General features: G+C 38.1%; 1 protein-coding gene across 1 annotated transcript; it reads left to right on the forward strand.

Annotated features, from left to right (window-relative positions):
• Positions 1 to 1,938: 1,938 nt before the first annotated feature.
• Positions 1,939 to 17,792, forward strand: CHGB (chromogranin B). The gene is made up of 5 exons (XM_070932802.1): positions 1,939 to 1,990; positions 11,051 to 11,097; positions 12,662 to 12,755; positions 13,714 to 15,431; positions 17,597 to 17,792. The coding sequence occupies exons 1-5, from the start codon at positions 1,939 to 1,941 to the stop codon at positions 17,678 to 17,680; spliced, it is 1,995 nt and encodes a 664-aa protein (XP_070788903.1). The 3' UTR covers positions 17,681 to 17,792.
• Positions 17,793 to 19,666: the final 1,874 nt, after the last annotated feature.

Consider the following 19,666-nt stretch of genomic DNA (forward strand, 5'->3'; position numbering starts at 1 on the left):
GATTGACATAAAGTCATTGGGTATGTTTCTGTGAGTGTGTTAAAACCTGGGTCTCCTGTCTCACTTCAATACATCAATCACTTCATCACAATGGAGTGAAAACTATCATGAATAAACATTACTATTAACAATGGGTATCACGTTAAAAATCTTAACTGTGACCGCTTGAAATCAGCTCCTGTAACTCAATCCTTAGTTTTAATAGACCCCACAGCCTAGTTCTTTTCACCCCCTATTAAATATAACCTGTTAACAGAAGGAAATTGCAACACAGCTCTCTTAATTAGGGGCATGTATTGTGTTAATATAGTTTACTTGGGTTTGGCTCAGGGGATTCTGTAAACCAGCTAATTATGGCTTATTCCAGGGGTCTCCTACCTTGGCAACTTTAAGCCTGGCAGACTTCAACTCCCAGAATTCTGAGAGTTGAAGCCCTCCAGGTTTAAAGTCGCCAAGGTTGGAGACCCCTGGCTTATTCAACAACTCTTGGTGAAACAAACCAACTAAGACTTACTGCACGGAGCTAATCTATATATGAGCTGACACAGACTGTCCTACGCAAATCAGGGAAAAGCTTAGAGGGGAAAGTAGATAGCAAAGAAAGCAGCAGAAAAAAAAAAATAAGGAGAGAGACAAGACCAGGAAAAGAAGAATTCTTTGCCCAAACGTCTCCATTCAAGAATGTGTCGAAATGAATACTGTATGGATGATCGCTGTGGAGAAAGATCAATTCGTTCTCCCGCTCTTGAAGAGAACGAAGTGGGGGAAGGGAGAACATCCCAACCGCACAGAGCGTTTTGGAGAAAAACAGGACGTCAGCAGACAGCAGTCCCTTTTCTCATTGGGTTCCTTCCATTTCCCTCCACATCATAACAAAAGCCTGAATAAACAGGACGTAAATTTCTGCAAGCGGAACCCCTTTCAAGACCACGCGATCATTCTCTCATCCCATGAATCTCTCTGGGATGGAGTGAGGCAAAAAACACAAAAGCCATAGAATGGGGGCGCGCGGACTGAACATCTCTGCTGAGAATGAGAATGAAGGAGAGGGGGGGGGGGAGGGAGGGAGGGGGAGAGAGAGAGAGAGCGAGAGAGAGAGGTAGAAGGTGTGTGGGCGGGAGGGCGGGGGAGCGGACCAGTGAGTGAAAGGGAGAAGAGGGCTTTTCATTAATGAGCTTGTATCGAATAGCCAGAGTTTCCTAAGCATTCAAGGCTTCGCATGCATAGAGGCGACTGTCTTTAGGGGCTGTGCAGTTTGCCTTATACCTCACATTTCCGATTCTATAAGCAGATTCCTGTGGGCGTCTCGCTCACTATCAATGTATGAAAGAAGGCCTCTCTCCTTTTCGGCGGAGGGGGGCACGCCATGGTTTAGGAATCCTAGTCGCAGTAAAAAGGAAGGGTTACCATGAAGCTATCGAAAGAGCTTCGCAATGACTCTGCTTGGGTGGAGATCAAAAGGAAAATATCAGGCCAAACAGCGTGGGAGGCTTGAATGAGGATAGAAAGGGGACACTTGTATTTCCAAGTGGGGGTGGGGTGGGGTACAGGTGGCCTTCTTAGTAACAGTGCTTATCAATTCCAAAGGATTGAGGGGCTTTACCTTCTCTGAGAAATAAGGACCACCCTACCGAGGTGGAAATTGGGTGTGTGTGTGTGGGGGGGGGAAGGCTTTCTGCGGCAAAGAGAAAGATGGAGATGTGGTGGGAGTCCTTCCTTAGCGGATTCCAAGGGAGGGTCTTTGAGGCCATCTCAGAAATTCTCCGCCCCGTTCCTTTGGGGTCCACCTCTGACGCAAAGCTCTTCCCTCCTTCCTCTCGCTTGACTCTGGCGCGTATCCCCCCTCCCTCCCTTAAATAGCCTGGATCTGCTCGTGGAAGAAAGCTGATACGAAGAAGCTTCAAGCCTTTGCGTGCCAACTAACTTGCTCCACCGGCCATGGTGCCTTGCGTGGCGCTGCTCAGCCTGCTCGGAATCGCAGCTCTAGCAGGTAAGTCCGGCCAGCGAAGCAGGATCAGCACCTTGGACAGCGGCGATGGGTTTGAGGAACGCGGAGGGATTGCCGAGCGCGGAAAAAGCACGGTGGGAATTGCACAGCCCTCACCAACCAAGAGCTTCTATACTGGTTGAGAATTGGCACAGGAGGAGGGAGTAGTCTTCTGGCAATGAACAGCTGATATATCAGTCTGCCTGTGGCTCTCATCTCATATAAAATGTTTGGGCTAGAAGTTTATTAATTGCCACCAATACGTGCTCTTATCATACACATACAGAAACAAGAATGTGGATGCATACGTGGTCTACTTAATGATTAATGATAGCTAGAGCATGTTCACGAAGGAAGCGCCAGCAAGATTCACTGCTGTGCAAATTAGCAAATCTCACAAGTATGTTGAAAATGAGTCCAGTCAATGGGCAGCTTCTGCCTTTCAGAAGTGCACTAGATTTCCCGGTTAGAATCATCCATCCATAAACTGGGCTAAGTTTTTTGGGGGCAGAGGAAAAGAAAAGATACTAAGGCTGGGGAAAATGAATGCAGTGTGCGTGTGTATACGTGTGTGAATAGACATATTTGTATCTGTATTTGTCTCTGAACTTGTATATGAAAAAGAGGCAAGAAGGAAACTCTTGTGTAGTTATTGAATGCAGGTACATATTTGTTTTTCTGTGCTAGAAATAGAATAGAATAGAATTTTATTGACCAAGTGTGATTGGACACACAAGGAATTTGTGTGTATATATGTATGTATGTATGTATGTATGTATGTATGTATGTATGATTTAATTCTTCAACAATTAAATATATTGTGCAAATGTTCAGATCATGCTTTTTGGAAGTTAAGATTTTTTTTTAAAAAAAATCTAAATGTTAAAATCACTGAAGAAAAGTAATATCCAGTAATTTGTCAAGAGTGTTACTAGTAGCTCTGTGTTTTATCAATTGACCAAAGCATATAAAAGCTGTTATGCTTTTAAAATAACCTTTGACTTTTCTCCATTAGCTTGAACAAGCTGACGATTAAGAAAATGCTGCTTAGTCCTCATCAAATAAAAGCAACTATTTTTTTTTAACAAAAGTACTCTTGAGGGTAATTGTCACTGTTTAAGTGTTGTTGCTCTTTCCTTTAATACCTGTAGCATTTAGACCTCTCTCTCTTTCTTTTTTAAAAGTCTTCTCGCTTCCCTTTACATCTGTGTGGATTTTGTTTTTCAGGTTTTAAAGCTTTAGCCAGAATGGAAAAATATGATTCTTGAACTTCACATCTGTGTATATCTGAAATGTTGCCCATGCAGAAAAGTAACTAACAAAAATGTATGCAGATGTTGACCAAATTGTGTGTGTTGTGTAAAATCTCATGCCTACATATCAGAAATTTATCCCGGATCTAGTAAAAATAATCCATAATATCAATTGGAATCAGATTAGGAATGGACAATTTAAGTCCCTGCCATTTTATTCAGTCTACTCTATTATGATTGAATCTCAAATGAACTCTACTTGTTACAATAATGAAATGCAAATCTCCATTCCCCTATAGGCTATATGTACTCAGCAAAATATCAGCATCACTGAATTTAATGAGGCTTAATAAGAGAACAGTCAGTTTATCATTCTATACTCATTAGGAGTTGTCCCAGAATATAACGACATTTATATTGTAGTTTGAAATCAGGAGATGTAACAGTGTAACAATATAATAATTTCACCCCTCCAGAAAGAAATATAGAATCAAAGATAAATAGCCAATTGATCATTTACTATTGTACTGTAATCTTCAAGAATGGTTTAGAACTGCAAGTAAAAATTATACCTTGGCTCTATATTTAAGTTAAAGCATAACCAAGCAGAACAATTTGAACAGCTAATTCCATTGTGAGATACCAAAAACTGTCTTGCTCATAAGAGTTCCCCAAAACATTTAATTCCCATTAAATTTTCTCATGAACATCTGTCAGTCAATATAATATTCTATATTCAATCACTCTTACAAATCTTCTTTTACTTTTCTCGAATGAAGAGGAAGCATTGGCCACAGGTATATAAGTAAAAATTGTTCGGTGTGCATATATGCATCATACGTACAGAATATGAGAGTGTTCAGTTTTCTCAGGGATCCCTGAGAAATTATTCATATAATTTCACATTATTCTCATATTAAATCTAGTTTAAGCAAGAAATGTGGAGAAATATCATATATTATCATTGCTTCTGATGTTTGATAATGTCAGCAGAGCAAGGAATTCTCACTGATGCCATTGGTATCATGTTGCTATTGACTAGTTCAGGAGTCTCGAACCCCCAACCCCCTGGTCCATGGACCAGCACTGGTCCATGGCCTGCCAGGGACCGGTCCATGCAAAGAAGTGAAATCCCATCCGTACACATAAAGAGCCACGAAACCATGCCCCCACCCGGTCTGCAGAAGAACTGCCCTCCACAGAACCGGTCTGCAGCACCCAAAAGGTTGGGGGGACCACAGGACTAATTGGGTTAATAAACAGAATGGAGAGAAGGTCCCTTCAATTCCAAAGCCTTCATCTGACTGCACACTCAAACTTATTTCCCTTGTCCTCTCTCACCTGAGGATTCCTGACCATACCAAGGATAAAAAGCCTTGCATCTCTCTTTTCAATATTGGAAACATAGGGATGTTATATTGCTGATGCCTCTTCCATTTTTTTAGATGCTCCAAAGCATAGTTCTATTGCTGGCAATATGGTAGCCAAGGCAAGGAAGAAAGGAAGGGAAACTTGTTTATTTGTATATTACTCAGTCACAATATTTCAGGTTCTTTATCACCACTACAATACCCACACACTGGTTAAAATTCATTTAACTTCATTAACTTAAAGCATTTCATCAGCATCCAAATCTTACAGGCTTTAACAGTATCTGTCCTGGTCAGTGGCTTCTGTACCAACTGGAAGATCAACTTTAGCTGCTTTCATAGGCTGAGTGATTGGCATGCCTGCTGTTGAGGGCTAATAAAGCTGAATCATTCATATACTTTAGAAGAGGATTCTGGAAGATGTATTGACTCCAGGGAGTCACCCAACCTGGATTGTCTCCGGTATGATGTATCAATAATTCTCTGCTGTAGGTTAAATATAATAGAAGCAAGAACAGACAACTAGCAGGCAGCCTGATTATTTATTAATCTGTTTTACTATAACATTTGTCCCCAGGCAATCTATTTTGCAGCTTTAATCATCGTGAGACATAAACCAATGAATTAGATTAGGTTTAGAGATAATGACCTACCCAGAACCATATGGTGAGATTGTTGCATGCATGGAAGTTGGGGTCTGTCTGTCTGTCTGTCTGTCTGTCTGTCTGTCTGTCTGTCTACCCATCTATCTCTATCTCTATCTCTATCTCTATCTCTATCTCTATCTCTATCTCTATCTCTATCTCTATCTCTATCTCTATCTCTATCTATCTCTATAGATATCTCCTCATATTTAAGCACCTCGTTCTTGAATGCCTCCTACTATGAGAGGGCTGACTTTGCATTAGCAAATTAGGGCTGTTTATTTTGTGCTGTTTTCAGCTAGCTGCAATTAACCTTAATTAACCTTAATGGGATATATAGATTTGTACAAAGTTAAGGAACAATATGGTGGCTGATCCACCTGAACTCACTGTTGTATATTGAAACAAAAAATTAATGTTTCATCTTATGAAAAATAAGCAAGTATAGCATACGTATCTGGTAGAGAAAGGCACAACATTTGTTGTTCCTAAAGCATTTTCATAAACTAATAAAACCCTTTGCTGGGAGATGTATCTTTTGTAATCTGAGGCTATATTGTTCCTACCAGCAGTAACAGTAATTTATCACCATCACTGAGGGTTATTTTTGTTCAACGTGACCCATTTTCTCTAATCCCGAACAATTGCATTGTAATGGGAAGATGCTATTTTCATGTATTTTACATGTACAGTTGTCATATCTTATAAAAGTACACTCACTTTATGCCAAGGAGGACATCAACCATTATATATAATAGTGTAGCTTTTCAACAGACAAAACAATAGACAAAAGAAGAAAGTCTGGTATGTTTGTATATAACATAGATTGTAATCATACCAGTCATAACAATTATATTAAGCAATTTCTTAATGCTCCCTTAATCCAAGACAGGACTTAGAAATATGAAGTTGCTTGCAATTGCTCTAAAATTTTATTTCATAGAACTATATTCTCAGGATGAAATTTTCATTATTTTTGGTGTGAGATTTAAAACTGAAGGATCCAGACAGGGAGTAAACAGAATTTTCTATGTCTGGTATTAAAAATATGATTTTTGCAACAAATTTGGGAAGCTATCTTATATTGGATCAAATGTCTACGCTATTCTATAATGGATGTCTGTTTTGGATCTCAATTCCCTTTGTATCCTCAGCTTGCATGGCTTATGGCAAAGGGTTGTGGCCTGCATCTTCAATATACTTCTTCCTTGGTCAAATGCATTGTCTTTTACAGCTCGTAGCCTCACAGCTTTGAGACAAGACCTTTTCTTAAACTTCTCAGTGTGTATAAAACACTCAGATCCTGGCTACACAATGACCATTACAGTTCATATATTTTAATTAGCTGTAGAAAATGTCAGGATAAAACTTCACACTGAGTGATTCTCTTATGTGCTAGTTAAATGTTTGATACCAGTTAAAGAAAGAAGAGCCAGTGCACTGATGCTTTCTGAGTTTATCAAAATTTTGAACTAGCAAAAATGGAATGGCTATGACTTAAAAGGACACCCTTCTGCTGGTGATGCAATTTCCTTCCCCAAACAACATCACCACTTTAGACAGCAGCATTTGATTTCTTCACATATCACCTTGTTATTTAATGTTGCAATATAGCAATTTATTGAAACATTGCTTTGATCTTTATCAGGAACTAGCAGCTTAATGGATAGAGACTGTTCATCACATGGACCTCAGTGTTTGTTATTCTACATATGTAATTGTAGGGTACAATCCCTCAAGATTTTCCTCTGATTAAAAGAAATGAGAGGACTACATCCCAAATTTTGTGCATTTTTTTTCATGCATTAGAAATGGGATTCATGACCCCTCCCGTTTTTTTTTCTGCATCCATTCCATGTCAAATTTGGTCCACAGATTCTCCAGCTATACAGAGCAGGTGAGCGGGGCACAAAAGATGCAGATGGGAGGGGAAATCCCAACAGATGCCATTCCATGAGAAGACAGACTCATCTGGACTCAATACAGATACAAGAATTTGTTGTAAAGATATATGTTGTACTGCATGATCCTATCACACGGGATCAAAAGAATGTCAGATCTGTATCCAATCGTCTTTGCAGCCACACCATAAAAGAAGGATTTTGTTCTAGAATCTAGAACTCTTTCCATTTGGTACAAGAGGCATCCCACCATTAAAAGCACCAACATAAATATTTGGGAACATAACTACCTTTGTAGTCTTAATACATTTATATAAGGAAAGAGAGAGGAGGGAGGGAGGGAGGGGGAGGGAGAAGGCGGGAGGGAGAGAGGGAAACACTCAATGTATGGTGCTCCAGGGATATGGTCCAAATAGATAGTCCTTTATGCTCTTTTGCCAGCTGACAGATGGTAGCATTTTTTGTTCAGTGCTTAAATTACTGTTAGGGAATTAAACAAACTCGACAGCAATTTCACTCGGTTCCTACCATGCTTTCCTTTGTAAGCATTTTGAATGGCAGTTAGTTTTAGGAGGTAGTGAATCTCAGGCCTTTCCAACAGCCTCAGCATCATGGCCATGTATGATGAGGGCTGGAGTCCTGGAACATATGGCAGAGTTCTGGCTTGAGTGTCAGATCTGGCACAGCATTTGGCTTTCCGTTGGCTTTGCTCTTGCATTATAGCTCCTTTATGTATGTATGAAATCTAGTTAAGAACAATCTCTTCCCTGGACTGCAATGCCAAAGTTCATCCACAAATTTTTTGTGCTAACTTTCAGCTAGAAAATACTTCGATAATAAGCTTATCGTTATGTTCATAAAAAATATGGGAGGAGGCAGTATCAATAATGTTAGAAATTCCTTTTTCATTCTCTTCAGTGACAAATAACCTGACAGCCCAATGTCTTGTTACCCTGGTCTCCTGAAAAAATAATAAAAGACTTTCCACTTGTGAAATAATCCAGTTCTACAGAGGGGACTGTCAATCTCTGACTGAAGACAAGGGAGACTCTACTGTTCTTCTAGCATGCCACTTTTTAAACTTCATGCTCTCACCATGAAGACATTTCTTGTAATGTTCAACTAATGTTCTGACCTAGGGTCCCTTAAAAAGCAGGAAGCAGAGTCTTGGTCCTGGCAAAACCTCTTTTATTTACACGACTGTGAATTACTTTCATTCACAGTCAGCAAGGCCTGTCCAAACAGTCTTTCAGAGGAATATTTATCAACACTTCTTATCTCGCTTGGCAAGCTGCCACGTAACTTGTTTCCAAATGCAGTACAAGGCAAAACTTGGCACAGAGTCTCTCAGAGTCACGGAACGAATGAATTGTTTCCTGCAAAAGCCCACTCCCCATTCACTCCTCTTGTTTCCTATGGGAGGGGCCAATTACCTCCAAGGTGTGGCTTTACTTCCAAGTCGACCCTGCTTTTTGAGTTCTTCTTGTCTTCTGGCAGCTTTGCCCATGCGCACACTGGGAACGGGCTCCAGCTGTTCCTCTGCCTCACTGCTGTCTAGCTCCATCTCTGCCTTCAACACAGAGCCATCGTCCAAGCTTTCCCCAACCCCCAGGACTGGTCCATATTCCTCTCCAACCTCCTCACTGTCCAACTCTGCTGCCAGCTCCAATGGCCACTGGGGGGCCACAACAACTAAAATCTCTGTTTAGGTCAACTCATGCCTTTTGGGGAAGCAAAGAACAAGTCTGTGCCATCTTTGATGGTATTAAGTAGAATGTTTGATGTGTTATGTTATACCCTTCTAATAACTAATACTAACTGCTACGTTTTCTTCTAGACAATTGTTGGCAACCTTTTAAATCACACCGAGGAAGTTCTGTAATAGTATTTTGACCCAGAATATAGGAACCAGAGGTCCTCTTTATCAAGCAGGAATAATGTAAAAAAACGGAGAATCACATTAGAAGTTAGATGATGTTGACCATAATAACAATGGGAAAAAAATAACACAATGTGTGCCTTTAATGCTTGTACTGATTTTAATTAAGTAATTAAAAGCATTGACATTTATTTAAACAACTGCAAAATTTCAATCCTATAGCAGGATTGGGAAAGGAGGTATCACAAAACAGAATTGAAGGGATTCACACAGGTTGTGGTTTGACTATTTGTTAAGCAGGAAAGGAATAAATGATGGGGTTCTATATAATTATGGGTATTTTTTTTAAAAACTCTAGAGCATGAATTCTTTAACTTTCAGACCCAAACCAGCTTCCCCATATAAATGATTGAAGATGAACAAGACTCTTTAAGCTGAGGTTGCAGCTATCTCATACACCATTGGCAGCTCTGGTGACAGATGACAAATATCTTGAAGTAAAAGCAATTTACCAGAGGATACATGCTAGGAAAAATGGAATGCGTGCCAAGTGCCCAAAGGGTTTCTCCAATGTTTTATTCAGAGCCTGTTCTAATTTGCTCTCACACTGAATTGTTCCCTCTTTCATGAAATATCAAATATCATGTTCTTTCACTGTGCCTTGTTTAATAGACATTGTCATTTGGAAGAGGCTGGAATGATCCAACAGGGCCGTCAATGCTGTTTTCATTTTTTTTCTCTCTCCAAAAGTATACCTTAGCCCTTTGTAGCATCAAAGCTACAAACTGATTTTGGGACGAGGGCGAGAAATTACGACACCTACTCTTCTGAACACAGTTTGGGCTGCACCCATGGGGTTTGCACTACCAATTAGTGTCCTGCCTGATGGATGGCTGAACATTAGATGTTCATTCATGATTAAACTGTGTGAGCAAACCAATTTGCTTATATTGGTGCTGTGTCTGCGTCTGCTTTTTACTGCCTGCATTGCAGATGGAAGCAGGCACTCATGTGGGGGCGGTGGGAGGCAGAGGATGGGGTGATTTCAAACACAGAGGCAGGAAACATGAACCAGCACTCCCTTGACACACTAAGGTGGGGAAAGAGACACTCCCAGTGCCATCTGGCAACTTCCCAGGGACTTTTGCACTGCTACTACAGTATCATAATTCACAAACAATGTGAAAGTTAAAAGGTGATATATTTAGTTGATCATACTTACTTTCTTGTTCTTCTTTCTTGGTCCATTACACCCAAGGAACCTTTTAAAAAAGGTTTCATACTAGTGGAATAATACAAAATAACATGCTTTATTAATAATGGAAAATCACAATATCATATAAATCAGCTTCAGTAAGAATTGCAAATCAGGGTGGCAAACTAATATTTGTTTTTCATATTGGGAAGGAGAAGCATCTAAACAAAGATACAGTTATAAAATGAAATAATACCCACTCACTGGAACCAAACAAAATAAGTCAAATAGGTAGGTGTGTGTGTGCATTTGTGTGTGTGTGTGTGTGTGTGTGTGTGTGTGTGTGTGCATTGCTCACGTGTGAGTATGCAAAGGGAGGTGAGGGAAGCCTCTTCAAAAACTCAGAACTAGTTGTTGCTTTAGCTCTGCAAGTCATAATCACAACAAACTGCAATGTTGATGCAGGGCTGTATTTTCACTGTACTAATATGCATTGTTGTATATACTTGGCTGGCCTGCTCCCAGATGTATTAGATGCAGTTTCTGCACTACTGGAAATAAAGAGGATACTGCTTGCTATCATTTGTCTAACCTCCCACTAGTACTTTTTTAAATAAAGAGAACTGTGTTAAATCAGAACAGGCAGAGTGTCTGGTTGTGCAAATGGTGAGATGGGAGCCCTAAAACTAGGGCATGAAAATTATTCTTTGATTTAAAAAAAAATGCTTTCAAATATTCGGTAAAACCAAAGTGGGTATAGTTGTCTTTTTTAAAGTTGTGATTTTAAACTCTCTTCTAATTTTTATCTTTTTGGTTTATAGGTATTCATTCGGCTCCAGTAGAAAATGATGACCATACTGGAGAAATGGTGAGCAGAAAACTTATTTATCTAAGTGAAATTTATCAGGTCACTTTTGTAGGAGGAGGAGTGGCACGGCCTGGGCCAGGGTTAAGAGAGGGATCAGCTTAGAATTGTTATTTTCCCACAAGCAGACTAAATTCAACCCCTCTTCAATTATAGTTGACTAGATTCTTGTGGATAAGCATGACCAATAAATCAGCTTAATTGGAACTTAACACATGGTCCTGATTATTTGCACCTGACACCTTTCACAGATTATTAGAAATACTTGCATGCTCTAGAGACATACAAAGTGTCTTATACATAGGCACTACCATGTTTTAATGGATGACAACTCCTTTGTTTGGAGTAAGGACCTTTCAGAACAATTTAGCAAGGGACAGGGTCAGGAGTCTTTTGTGAGCAAGATAATTTAATGAACCTGATGGCCTCCTCTTCTCTCATGCATTTTTTTTTCTGGATTGTGCCCAATTCAACATTTCCATACGGATGTTGAAACCAGAGAAATGTTCATTCTCTTCCCATATTTCTGTTGTCAACCAAAACATCTCTTCAAGGAGTCAAATTTTAAAATATTAAAAACAGGAACACAAAATGTTTACATTGAGACTCCTTAAATCTAACTGAAGTCATGGGAATTCCAGCTACTATGTCTCATTACATAGTATTTCAAATTGTAGTATCCTATCATAGAATCTTTCCTTAAGTGTCCCTGAATTAACTTAGCCATATCTTATATGAAATAAAAACAACTTGATTTGTGCGGTACTTCATAGTACAATACAGGATATCTGACTGGTGTTTATATAATTTTAAACCTTTTATATTTTCTGTCTTCTCAAAAAAGCAGGATCACCATAACTTTCTTGGTAGATACTAAAATTGAGATCATTGCAGGAAGAAGATGGTGTCATGAGGAGTGCAGAAAATGTTGACGGCAAGCTGGCTACAAAACTACTGTACCTTGACCCAAAATTCAGCAGCATGATTCTATGGGGATTAGATCAGTGGTGGGTTGCTCCCAGTTCAGGCAAAACTGTAGTGGAGGTGGTGGGAGGTTCCGCCCACCCACCCAGACGTCATCAAAAACGATTTGTGCATGCGCAGAAGCACAGCACGTTTGCAAAGCGAGTGCACGCACCCATGTGCTACCGATAGCGAACCGGTAGCGCCAGGTTTTGAAATCCACTACTGGATTAGATACCAGAAAAATATGGCTGAAGTTTCCATGTGGGGCTTGAAGCCCTTTGAAATAAGTAAGGCATATGAAAAAACAAAGTTTTTGTTGGTGTCACATGGTTTGGAAATCTACTGGCCTAAACTTTTGGATTTCCTCCTCTTGTTTATATCCTGATGGTGAAAATAAAGATGCTATTATTTAGCTGGGTATTTTTTTTTTTTTTTGAGCAACTATTAAATGTTAGAAATATAGTTTCCTTTGCTTCAGGATTACTTACTCACTTGGAATTTTCCAATTATAAATTTGTTTTCCATGTTTATTACTTTAATCAGCTTGAATATTTGGTTGAAATATTTCAAAACTAAATGAATCATCTTCCTTTTGATCTAGATAACCCGATGTATTATAGAAGTCCTTTTGAACAGTCTGTCAAAAGGCAACGCTCCGCTTATTAATCCACAGTGTAAGGAGCTTCTGAAGAAAAGTAAGTGCGTATCTTTAAAAAACCTAACATGCTTTCCATGACCAGCCTTTATATTAGTTGACCATTACATAATATTGTAATATTTATGTAATGTGGACTGGGAGACTTCCAAAATTGCTCAATTACAACTTCCAGCAGATTTTACCATTACTACTAGAGATTGCTGAAAAATGTAGCTCAACAATATCTGAAGAAACATATTCCAAGTTCCTAGTGTAAATGGAATCGACAGTGGCTTAAGAATACACCGTTTCTTATTTATTTATTAAATTTATCTGACTGCCAGAATAGAATAGAATAGAATAGAATAGAATAGAATAGAATAGAATAGAATAGAATAGAATAGAATAGAATAGAATAGAATAGAATAGAATAGAATAGAATAGAATAGAATTCTTTATTGGCCAAGTGTGATTAGACACACAAGGAATTTGTCTTTGGTGTATATGCTCTCAGTGTACATAAGGAGAATAAAATACATTCATCAAGAATAAAAAGATACAACACTTAGTGATAGCATGGTTGTAAAAGAGTAGGTAGTCCTCTATGTGCATTCTGTGATCTGATTTTTTTTTAGGTCAGATTAAATATTTGTATCCATTCGGATTGTAAATACAGATTCAAAAATTGCTGATTTCTACCCATAGTGCCCATAGAAGAGCCCCTTTGTTTTCTTTGCTACAGCTTGATGGCATGGCTGTTGCCAGGTGAGAGTTGAGGGAATGTTGGGGGAATAGTGAACAAGTGATGAAGTCAGTACTGACCATTGTGAGGTATACACAAGATAATAATAGTACAAAGAAAAAAAAATTCCATGGTTGTTGATTCTCCTCGGGAGGTCTGAAGAGACAGGGAAAGTGGAAGAAAATCAGTGACAGAAGACAAGTAGCCCACAATAAATATGAAAATATAATGGTATTATAATGAGGAATCCACAGCATATTTTGTTTTGTTGCAGGTGAACAACAAAAACAAAAAGAGAAAAATGTTCAACAAGACATGGAACTTGGCACAAGAACCTTATCAGAATCAGAAGAATTAACTAAGCAGTCAGAAGGGACTGTGAGGGAAGAACAAGATGTGAGTGAAGAAGAGTTTAAAAGACAGACAGAAGGAGATGCTAAGTGGCATCTGGAAACGAAAAAATATGCGGGAAGCAGCAACCCACAAACTGCCTCCCAAGGGACCTCTTATGCTTTGGATAGAGACCATAAAGAAGAGAAAAAGAAAGAGAATGAGAAAGGAGCTGAGGAAGATAATTACAAAAGAAACCACCATAATGGGGATGGAGGCAAAGAAAAAAAGGGCAGCGAAGAAGCAGAGTCTGAGCCTCTAGAGAAAAAGTCCCTTCTTACATCTGGAAAAGTGAATGAGGAAGATTACAAGCATTCTCATGGGCAAAAGTATGTGGAAGAAATAATTCAGAGTCAAGAAAGGGAAAATGAAGACAGTGAGGAGGAGGAGGAGGAGGAGGAAGAAAAGGAAGAGGAGGAGGAGGAAAGTAATGAAAAGTATCATCATAGTTTTCATGAAGAATTTGAAGATTCTTCGGAGAGGGACGGTGGCGAAACAGAGAAGCAAGACCACAAATCAGGACATTACCGAAGGAAACCAAGATTGGGTAAATTCTCTGAATACAACAATCATCGTATTGGTGAAAAAAGGGGCTCATCTGAAGAGCCCAGTGAGGAAGAATTCTGGGCTAAAAGGAGTCATCACCCCAACCATTATGAGCGAGGACATTACTTTGTGGAGCCAAGAAACGCTATTGAAATGCATCGGTCCGAGGAAATGGAGAGAGAGAGCAGGAACCAAGGATATTGGGATCAACACTACCCCAGCCAAGAGGACAGTGATGAAGACATGAAGCAACAGAGTGAGGAAAATGAAAGGAAACAGTATCAGTACATGAGGAAAAGACTTTTCGGTGGGCCATCAAGTGAGATTAGACATCACTACGAACTAAGGGTCCCTTACAGCAAAGCAAGGAAGGAAAATGGAGATATGAAACAAAGCCATGATAGCATAAATGAGAAATGGCACCATGACCAACCAAGTGTACAGCTAGAGATGGCAAAACCACAAAACAAGGAGAGAGAAGATGGAGAGCAGCAACTCAGCAGCCAAGAAGAAAAGCACTATCCTAGTAATGATGGAGAGCTAGAAACTCCACACTATAGCGAGAGAGGAAAACACTTTGAGAATAAAAGGACTCTTCTGCTAGAGGAGGGCTACCCAAGAAGCCACTATCTTGTAGAAAATGTGAAAAGAGCTTTAAAATCATTTTATTCCCAACAGCCCAGGTGGAAAAACAGATCTGTGGACAAGAACGCTGACATCATCAATCCACTGTTGGAGAGTAAAGAAGAACGCAAGTCCCACTTGAATAAGAGGGAATTCTTTCCTGAATATAATGATTATGACTTGTGGGAGAAGAAACAGATCTTGGATAGCTTAAACCCCAAACAGGACAACAATAACAATCCTGAGAGGCTATACAAACCTGAGATAAAAAGGCAGTATGATAGAATGGATGAGCTGGCCCATCTTCTGAGCTACCGGAAAAAATCTGCAGAATTTCCAGAATTGTACAACTCAAAAGAAGACATTGAAAGGGGACATGTAATAAGAAATGGCAAGGACAAATTTAATCAGAGGCCTCTGACACCAGAAGAGGTATTTATTTTATGATTTCTAAGAAAGCTAGAACAATTCTTTTCTAAAAAAGTCTTTTATTTCAGCAAAATAATACAGTAGGTATCTAGGCGCAACATGATCATACGTTAGGGTTATATTCTCAGTATCATGCTGACAACTTTGTACGTGATCAAAAAGTATGAAGCCCTGTTATTTCAGGCTTCATACAATATTCAAATAACTGACAGGACCATCAATGTGTTCCAATTAATAATCTGGTTTTAGCTGTCTTTCACTTAACCTTCTCTGTCTCTAGGTATCATTTACACTTGTACTTCATTGGAATGATGCAACCTGCTGAAGTTGCTTCATAATTACCCTACTGAAATTGTCAACAAAACTGGATCTTAAGGGGACAGAAGAAAAATTCTTGAGTGTTAAAAATATCTAGAAAGCTGTAATTCAAGGGCATGTTCTGATTTATTTAGTGTAGATGTTAAGACTCCATGTAACTTATTTGAAATGAATATATCTAGGATTGCACAATCTACTTAGTCCCTGTTTAAATCAACTTCTTTGTCATGGCACGGCAAAGCATTGGCTAAAATCAGGTGACTGATTTTCTGCAAAGAACTTTCTTCTGGGGATAATCTGTAACAATCTTTCTAGTTATAGACTAAGCTAGAACGAAACCTTAGTTCTGGTTTCATTTCTTAAAAAATACCTGAACAAAAGGTAAGCTCCATGAAGTCATACATATATTTTTTTTAAGGAAGGCATTCAGATTGTAAGCCACTAGGCTCATTCTTCTTGCTTTAAATTGATCTAGTTAAAATAGCTGCCTTTCTGGACTGATATCAGCTGCTAAAACAGGCAAATAGTCTTCAAGTGTTGCTTTTAAGGCATTCACCACATTTTTCAATGTAATATGGACAAGGACTAACTAAAATGCTGAATAGGGAATACTTTGACCCAGACCAGTTGCTTAATCTAAGATTTTATTCAAGCAAGATACTTCTGTGTATATACATACATGCATAGCTGAATGTATACCAACACTACACCATCACAATAGTAACCTGTTTAAAATAGAGTAACCAAAATTTCATTTGAAATCTGTTCTGTTCATGTGTTCATTTTAATTCTGGGCTGCGGGCCTCATTTCCTCCCATGCTTCCTATTTAGAAATAGTCAGATTTCTATCAGACTGCCTACATTTTCAGGAATGACACATCCTGACTTTCAATATTACACAACGTGGTATATCAGGTCTCACTGAAATAACTGTACAAGCGAGTGTGCAGTGACATAACTGCCATACTATAAATTCATGTTCTGGGAAAACCATCCAACCACATAACTTGACAAATGATCAGTGCCAAATATTCTTAACATTAACTATGAGGATGCAGAAAAGAATTAAAAATCTGAAGAAAAGCATGAAGATGATTTCTGGTCATTTTGGCAAAACATAAACAATTGGCACTTATAAACTGATTCCTAGAGAAACTGTAGTTCTCTATAAATACTAAGTCAAACTCACAAAATATGAGTTACTATAGTACATAAACATGATAAATGGCACAGGTTAACATTACACGGTTGATCTTCCTGTTTAGGAATCATCAGTATGCTTCGATGGAAAGTAAGATTAATTTCATCGTGCTCTCCTTACGGAAACGGATCACATGAATCATAAAAATAGACTGCACAAGTATTTAGAAGCTCTTCCTTACATTTTCTTTCTCAGTTTTCTTGAGTGAAGTTTGGGAGATTATGCATTTACAAAATTTTATTGCAATAAAATCACATTTTAAAAGTATTTTGCAAACGTTACATAGGTAATTAAAATAGAATGTTTAATTCTTATAGAATCTTTTTCTGATCGATTTCTTGACTGTTGTGAAAGCAGCTTCTGGATGTCCCCAAACACCTATGCATACATATGTTGCTTACTTTATACAGCCTTAATAGAAAAGGCTATTGGAAGAGCCAGGAAAAGTAACTAGAGCTACATTAGAATTAAAAATCCAAACATAATTACTTGCATATGAGCCATGATCAAATTTAATTAAATCTAAATCTAATAAGATCACTAAGCAGTACAATTGCATGAATTTCTCACAATCAAATTCTCAGAATAAAAAAGTGATCTATGCTTTTAAGGTGATAATCTACATGGATTTCCTTTTTCATTATCACAGGAGAAAGAACTGGAAAACCTGGCTGCTATGGATCTGGAACTGCAGAAGATAGCTGAAAAATTCAACAATAAACAGAGAGGATGAATTTTATTTGACGTAATGTGGTATGGCGAAGAGTAGCTTTATTTAAAGTATCCTGTATTTACTAGTAAAGTCACTGCCTCAAATGTTGTTCTTCTCCCTAATTAGAAATAGTTTACCATCCTTTAAATATATAATTTACACCAGTACAAAGCATCTTTCTGTTCCAAAAGATTTGTTCAGATCAGCATGAATTCTTGCCTTCTGAATTTTGAAATGTATGAGGATAATTGTGTGTGCGTTCTTCAGAAATATATTATCTCGGTAAAAAATAATAAACTTTACATTGTCTACATACCGTAGTTAACTGCATGTGCTCCTGCATAGCTTGTTTATGATTTACATAGTTAGATTTGTCAGAGGAGACACAGTAACATGCTTATAAGTCTATATTGAAATTAGGTTTTTTTGTTCCTTATAAATTAGTTGTATATTCTGTAGTACCATAAAATCTACTTTGGGAGTCTGACAGCACCAAAATAGATACACCATCTACTTCTATATTGTTATGAGATAAACTGAACACTCACAGTTTATGAAAAAAGGACACTGGCTGCAGCCCACTCACAAAAGCATTGAATGCGCTTCTTAAACTACCCACAAAGTTTCTATGGAACTGTATTTTTAAAGTCATTGATACATAAGTGGTTAGCTACATAATTGCTGCCTTATTTATAAATATAATAAAGGCAGGATTAAAAGAAACTAAAATAAATATTCACAACATTTATAGTAATTAATTTTAATGTAATATGTATTTAGTTTTATTGTACACTCATCGACTTTATTTTTGGTTCACTCACTTTTCGCGATATGGTTCTCACCACACTACTCAAGCAATACAAAAATTAGAGATACCCCAGCTTTAAAACAAAATGAAATCTTAACCATCTGGTAGTATCAGAATACCTGAAGGAATTACGATAGTGAGGTATTCAACAGGACAAAGTTTCTGCTTTTCATCATATTCTGATGCTGATGAAGAACTTCGTGAAACTTCCAACTTGTTATTTTGTAGCTGTTAATTCCAGTAGCACTTAAGCAGATTCTTTTTATTCATCTTGATAACAGGCCTGGAAAATGCTGATTCCTTTATATGAAAGCGAGCAGGCTTTGTTTATTCTCCCCAAGCACCAGTAGTATCAATGATTTTTATTAGAAACAAAAAAATTTCTACTGCACTGATTGCAATGTACGATTTCAGGGGCCAAGATTTCAGCACTTAAGGACTGCTAGCCAAAGGCATTCCGGCCTCAAAATACCAAACCAGTCACACAAATATCAAACTCATTAAACATTTAATTAAAAAGTTAAATGACTATAAAACATGGGAAGCACAATTGTGGATAGGTATGTTCGCTATTGATCTGAGGTAGTCAATATTTTCATAGGTCATTTATTATAACTAGCATTCTCTATTCTTGATTCTGATTGCCACCTACTGAATGTTGGAAATATTGCTTCATATCATGAGCATAAATGAACATTCCTTCTGCTTTTTCAAGGCCAAATTAAATAGGTTGGGGAATCAACTCCAAGTGATTTTTCTTCCTACCATAACTCAACTGAGAAAGATTAAAATCTTTCTGAGAAAGTAGGCTAATAACCTGGATTCACAGGGTATTTTCCAGAGGAAAATGTCTCCAGGTTGATTTTGTACCTGAAGTATATGTGAACTATGCATTTGTTGCATTTATAGACTGCCTTTTTCTAGATCACTGAAGTGCATGGGGGAGCAACTCCTCAATATTGTTAAAGTAATAACAGTTTAAGTTTTTATGGGCTATGTTACACATGACTCTCACAGAAGCTGTTATTCAATGTTTACATGCTTAATGAAACTGATTAGACAAAATTGTTCAGGGACCAAAATGATCTTCCTAACTGAGGTGGGAAATAAACATACATTTTAATGATTGGGCCCCAAGTTTCAGGTTTTAGATTACATTATAGATTTCATTGTTATTAAAATTAGAATGCCACAGGATT

This window comes from Pituophis catenifer, unplaced genomic scaffold, assembly GCF_029215685.1.
Source record: "Pituophis catenifer annectens isolate HBS135680 unplaced genomic scaffold, rPitCat1.0.hap2 SCAF_1, whole genome shotgun sequence".
Classification (NCBI taxonomy): Eukaryota; Metazoa; Chordata; class Lepidosauria; order Squamata; family Colubridae; genus Pituophis; species Pituophis catenifer.

Bases quoted from the DNA above. Each gene is read 5' to 3' on its own strand.
- CHGB (XM_070932802.1), top strand. From the start codon at position 1,939: ATGGTGCCTTGCGTGGCGCTGCTCAGCCTGCTCGGAATCGCAGCTCTA. The intron at 1,991-11,050 runs GTAAGTCCGGCC...TTTGGTTTATAG, and splicing joins CGGAATCGCAGCTCTAGCAG to GTATTCATTCGGCTCCAGTA. The intron at 11,098-12,661 runs GTGAGCAGAAAA...CTTTTGATCTAG, and splicing joins ATGACCATACTGGAGAAATG to ATAACCCGATGTATTATAGA.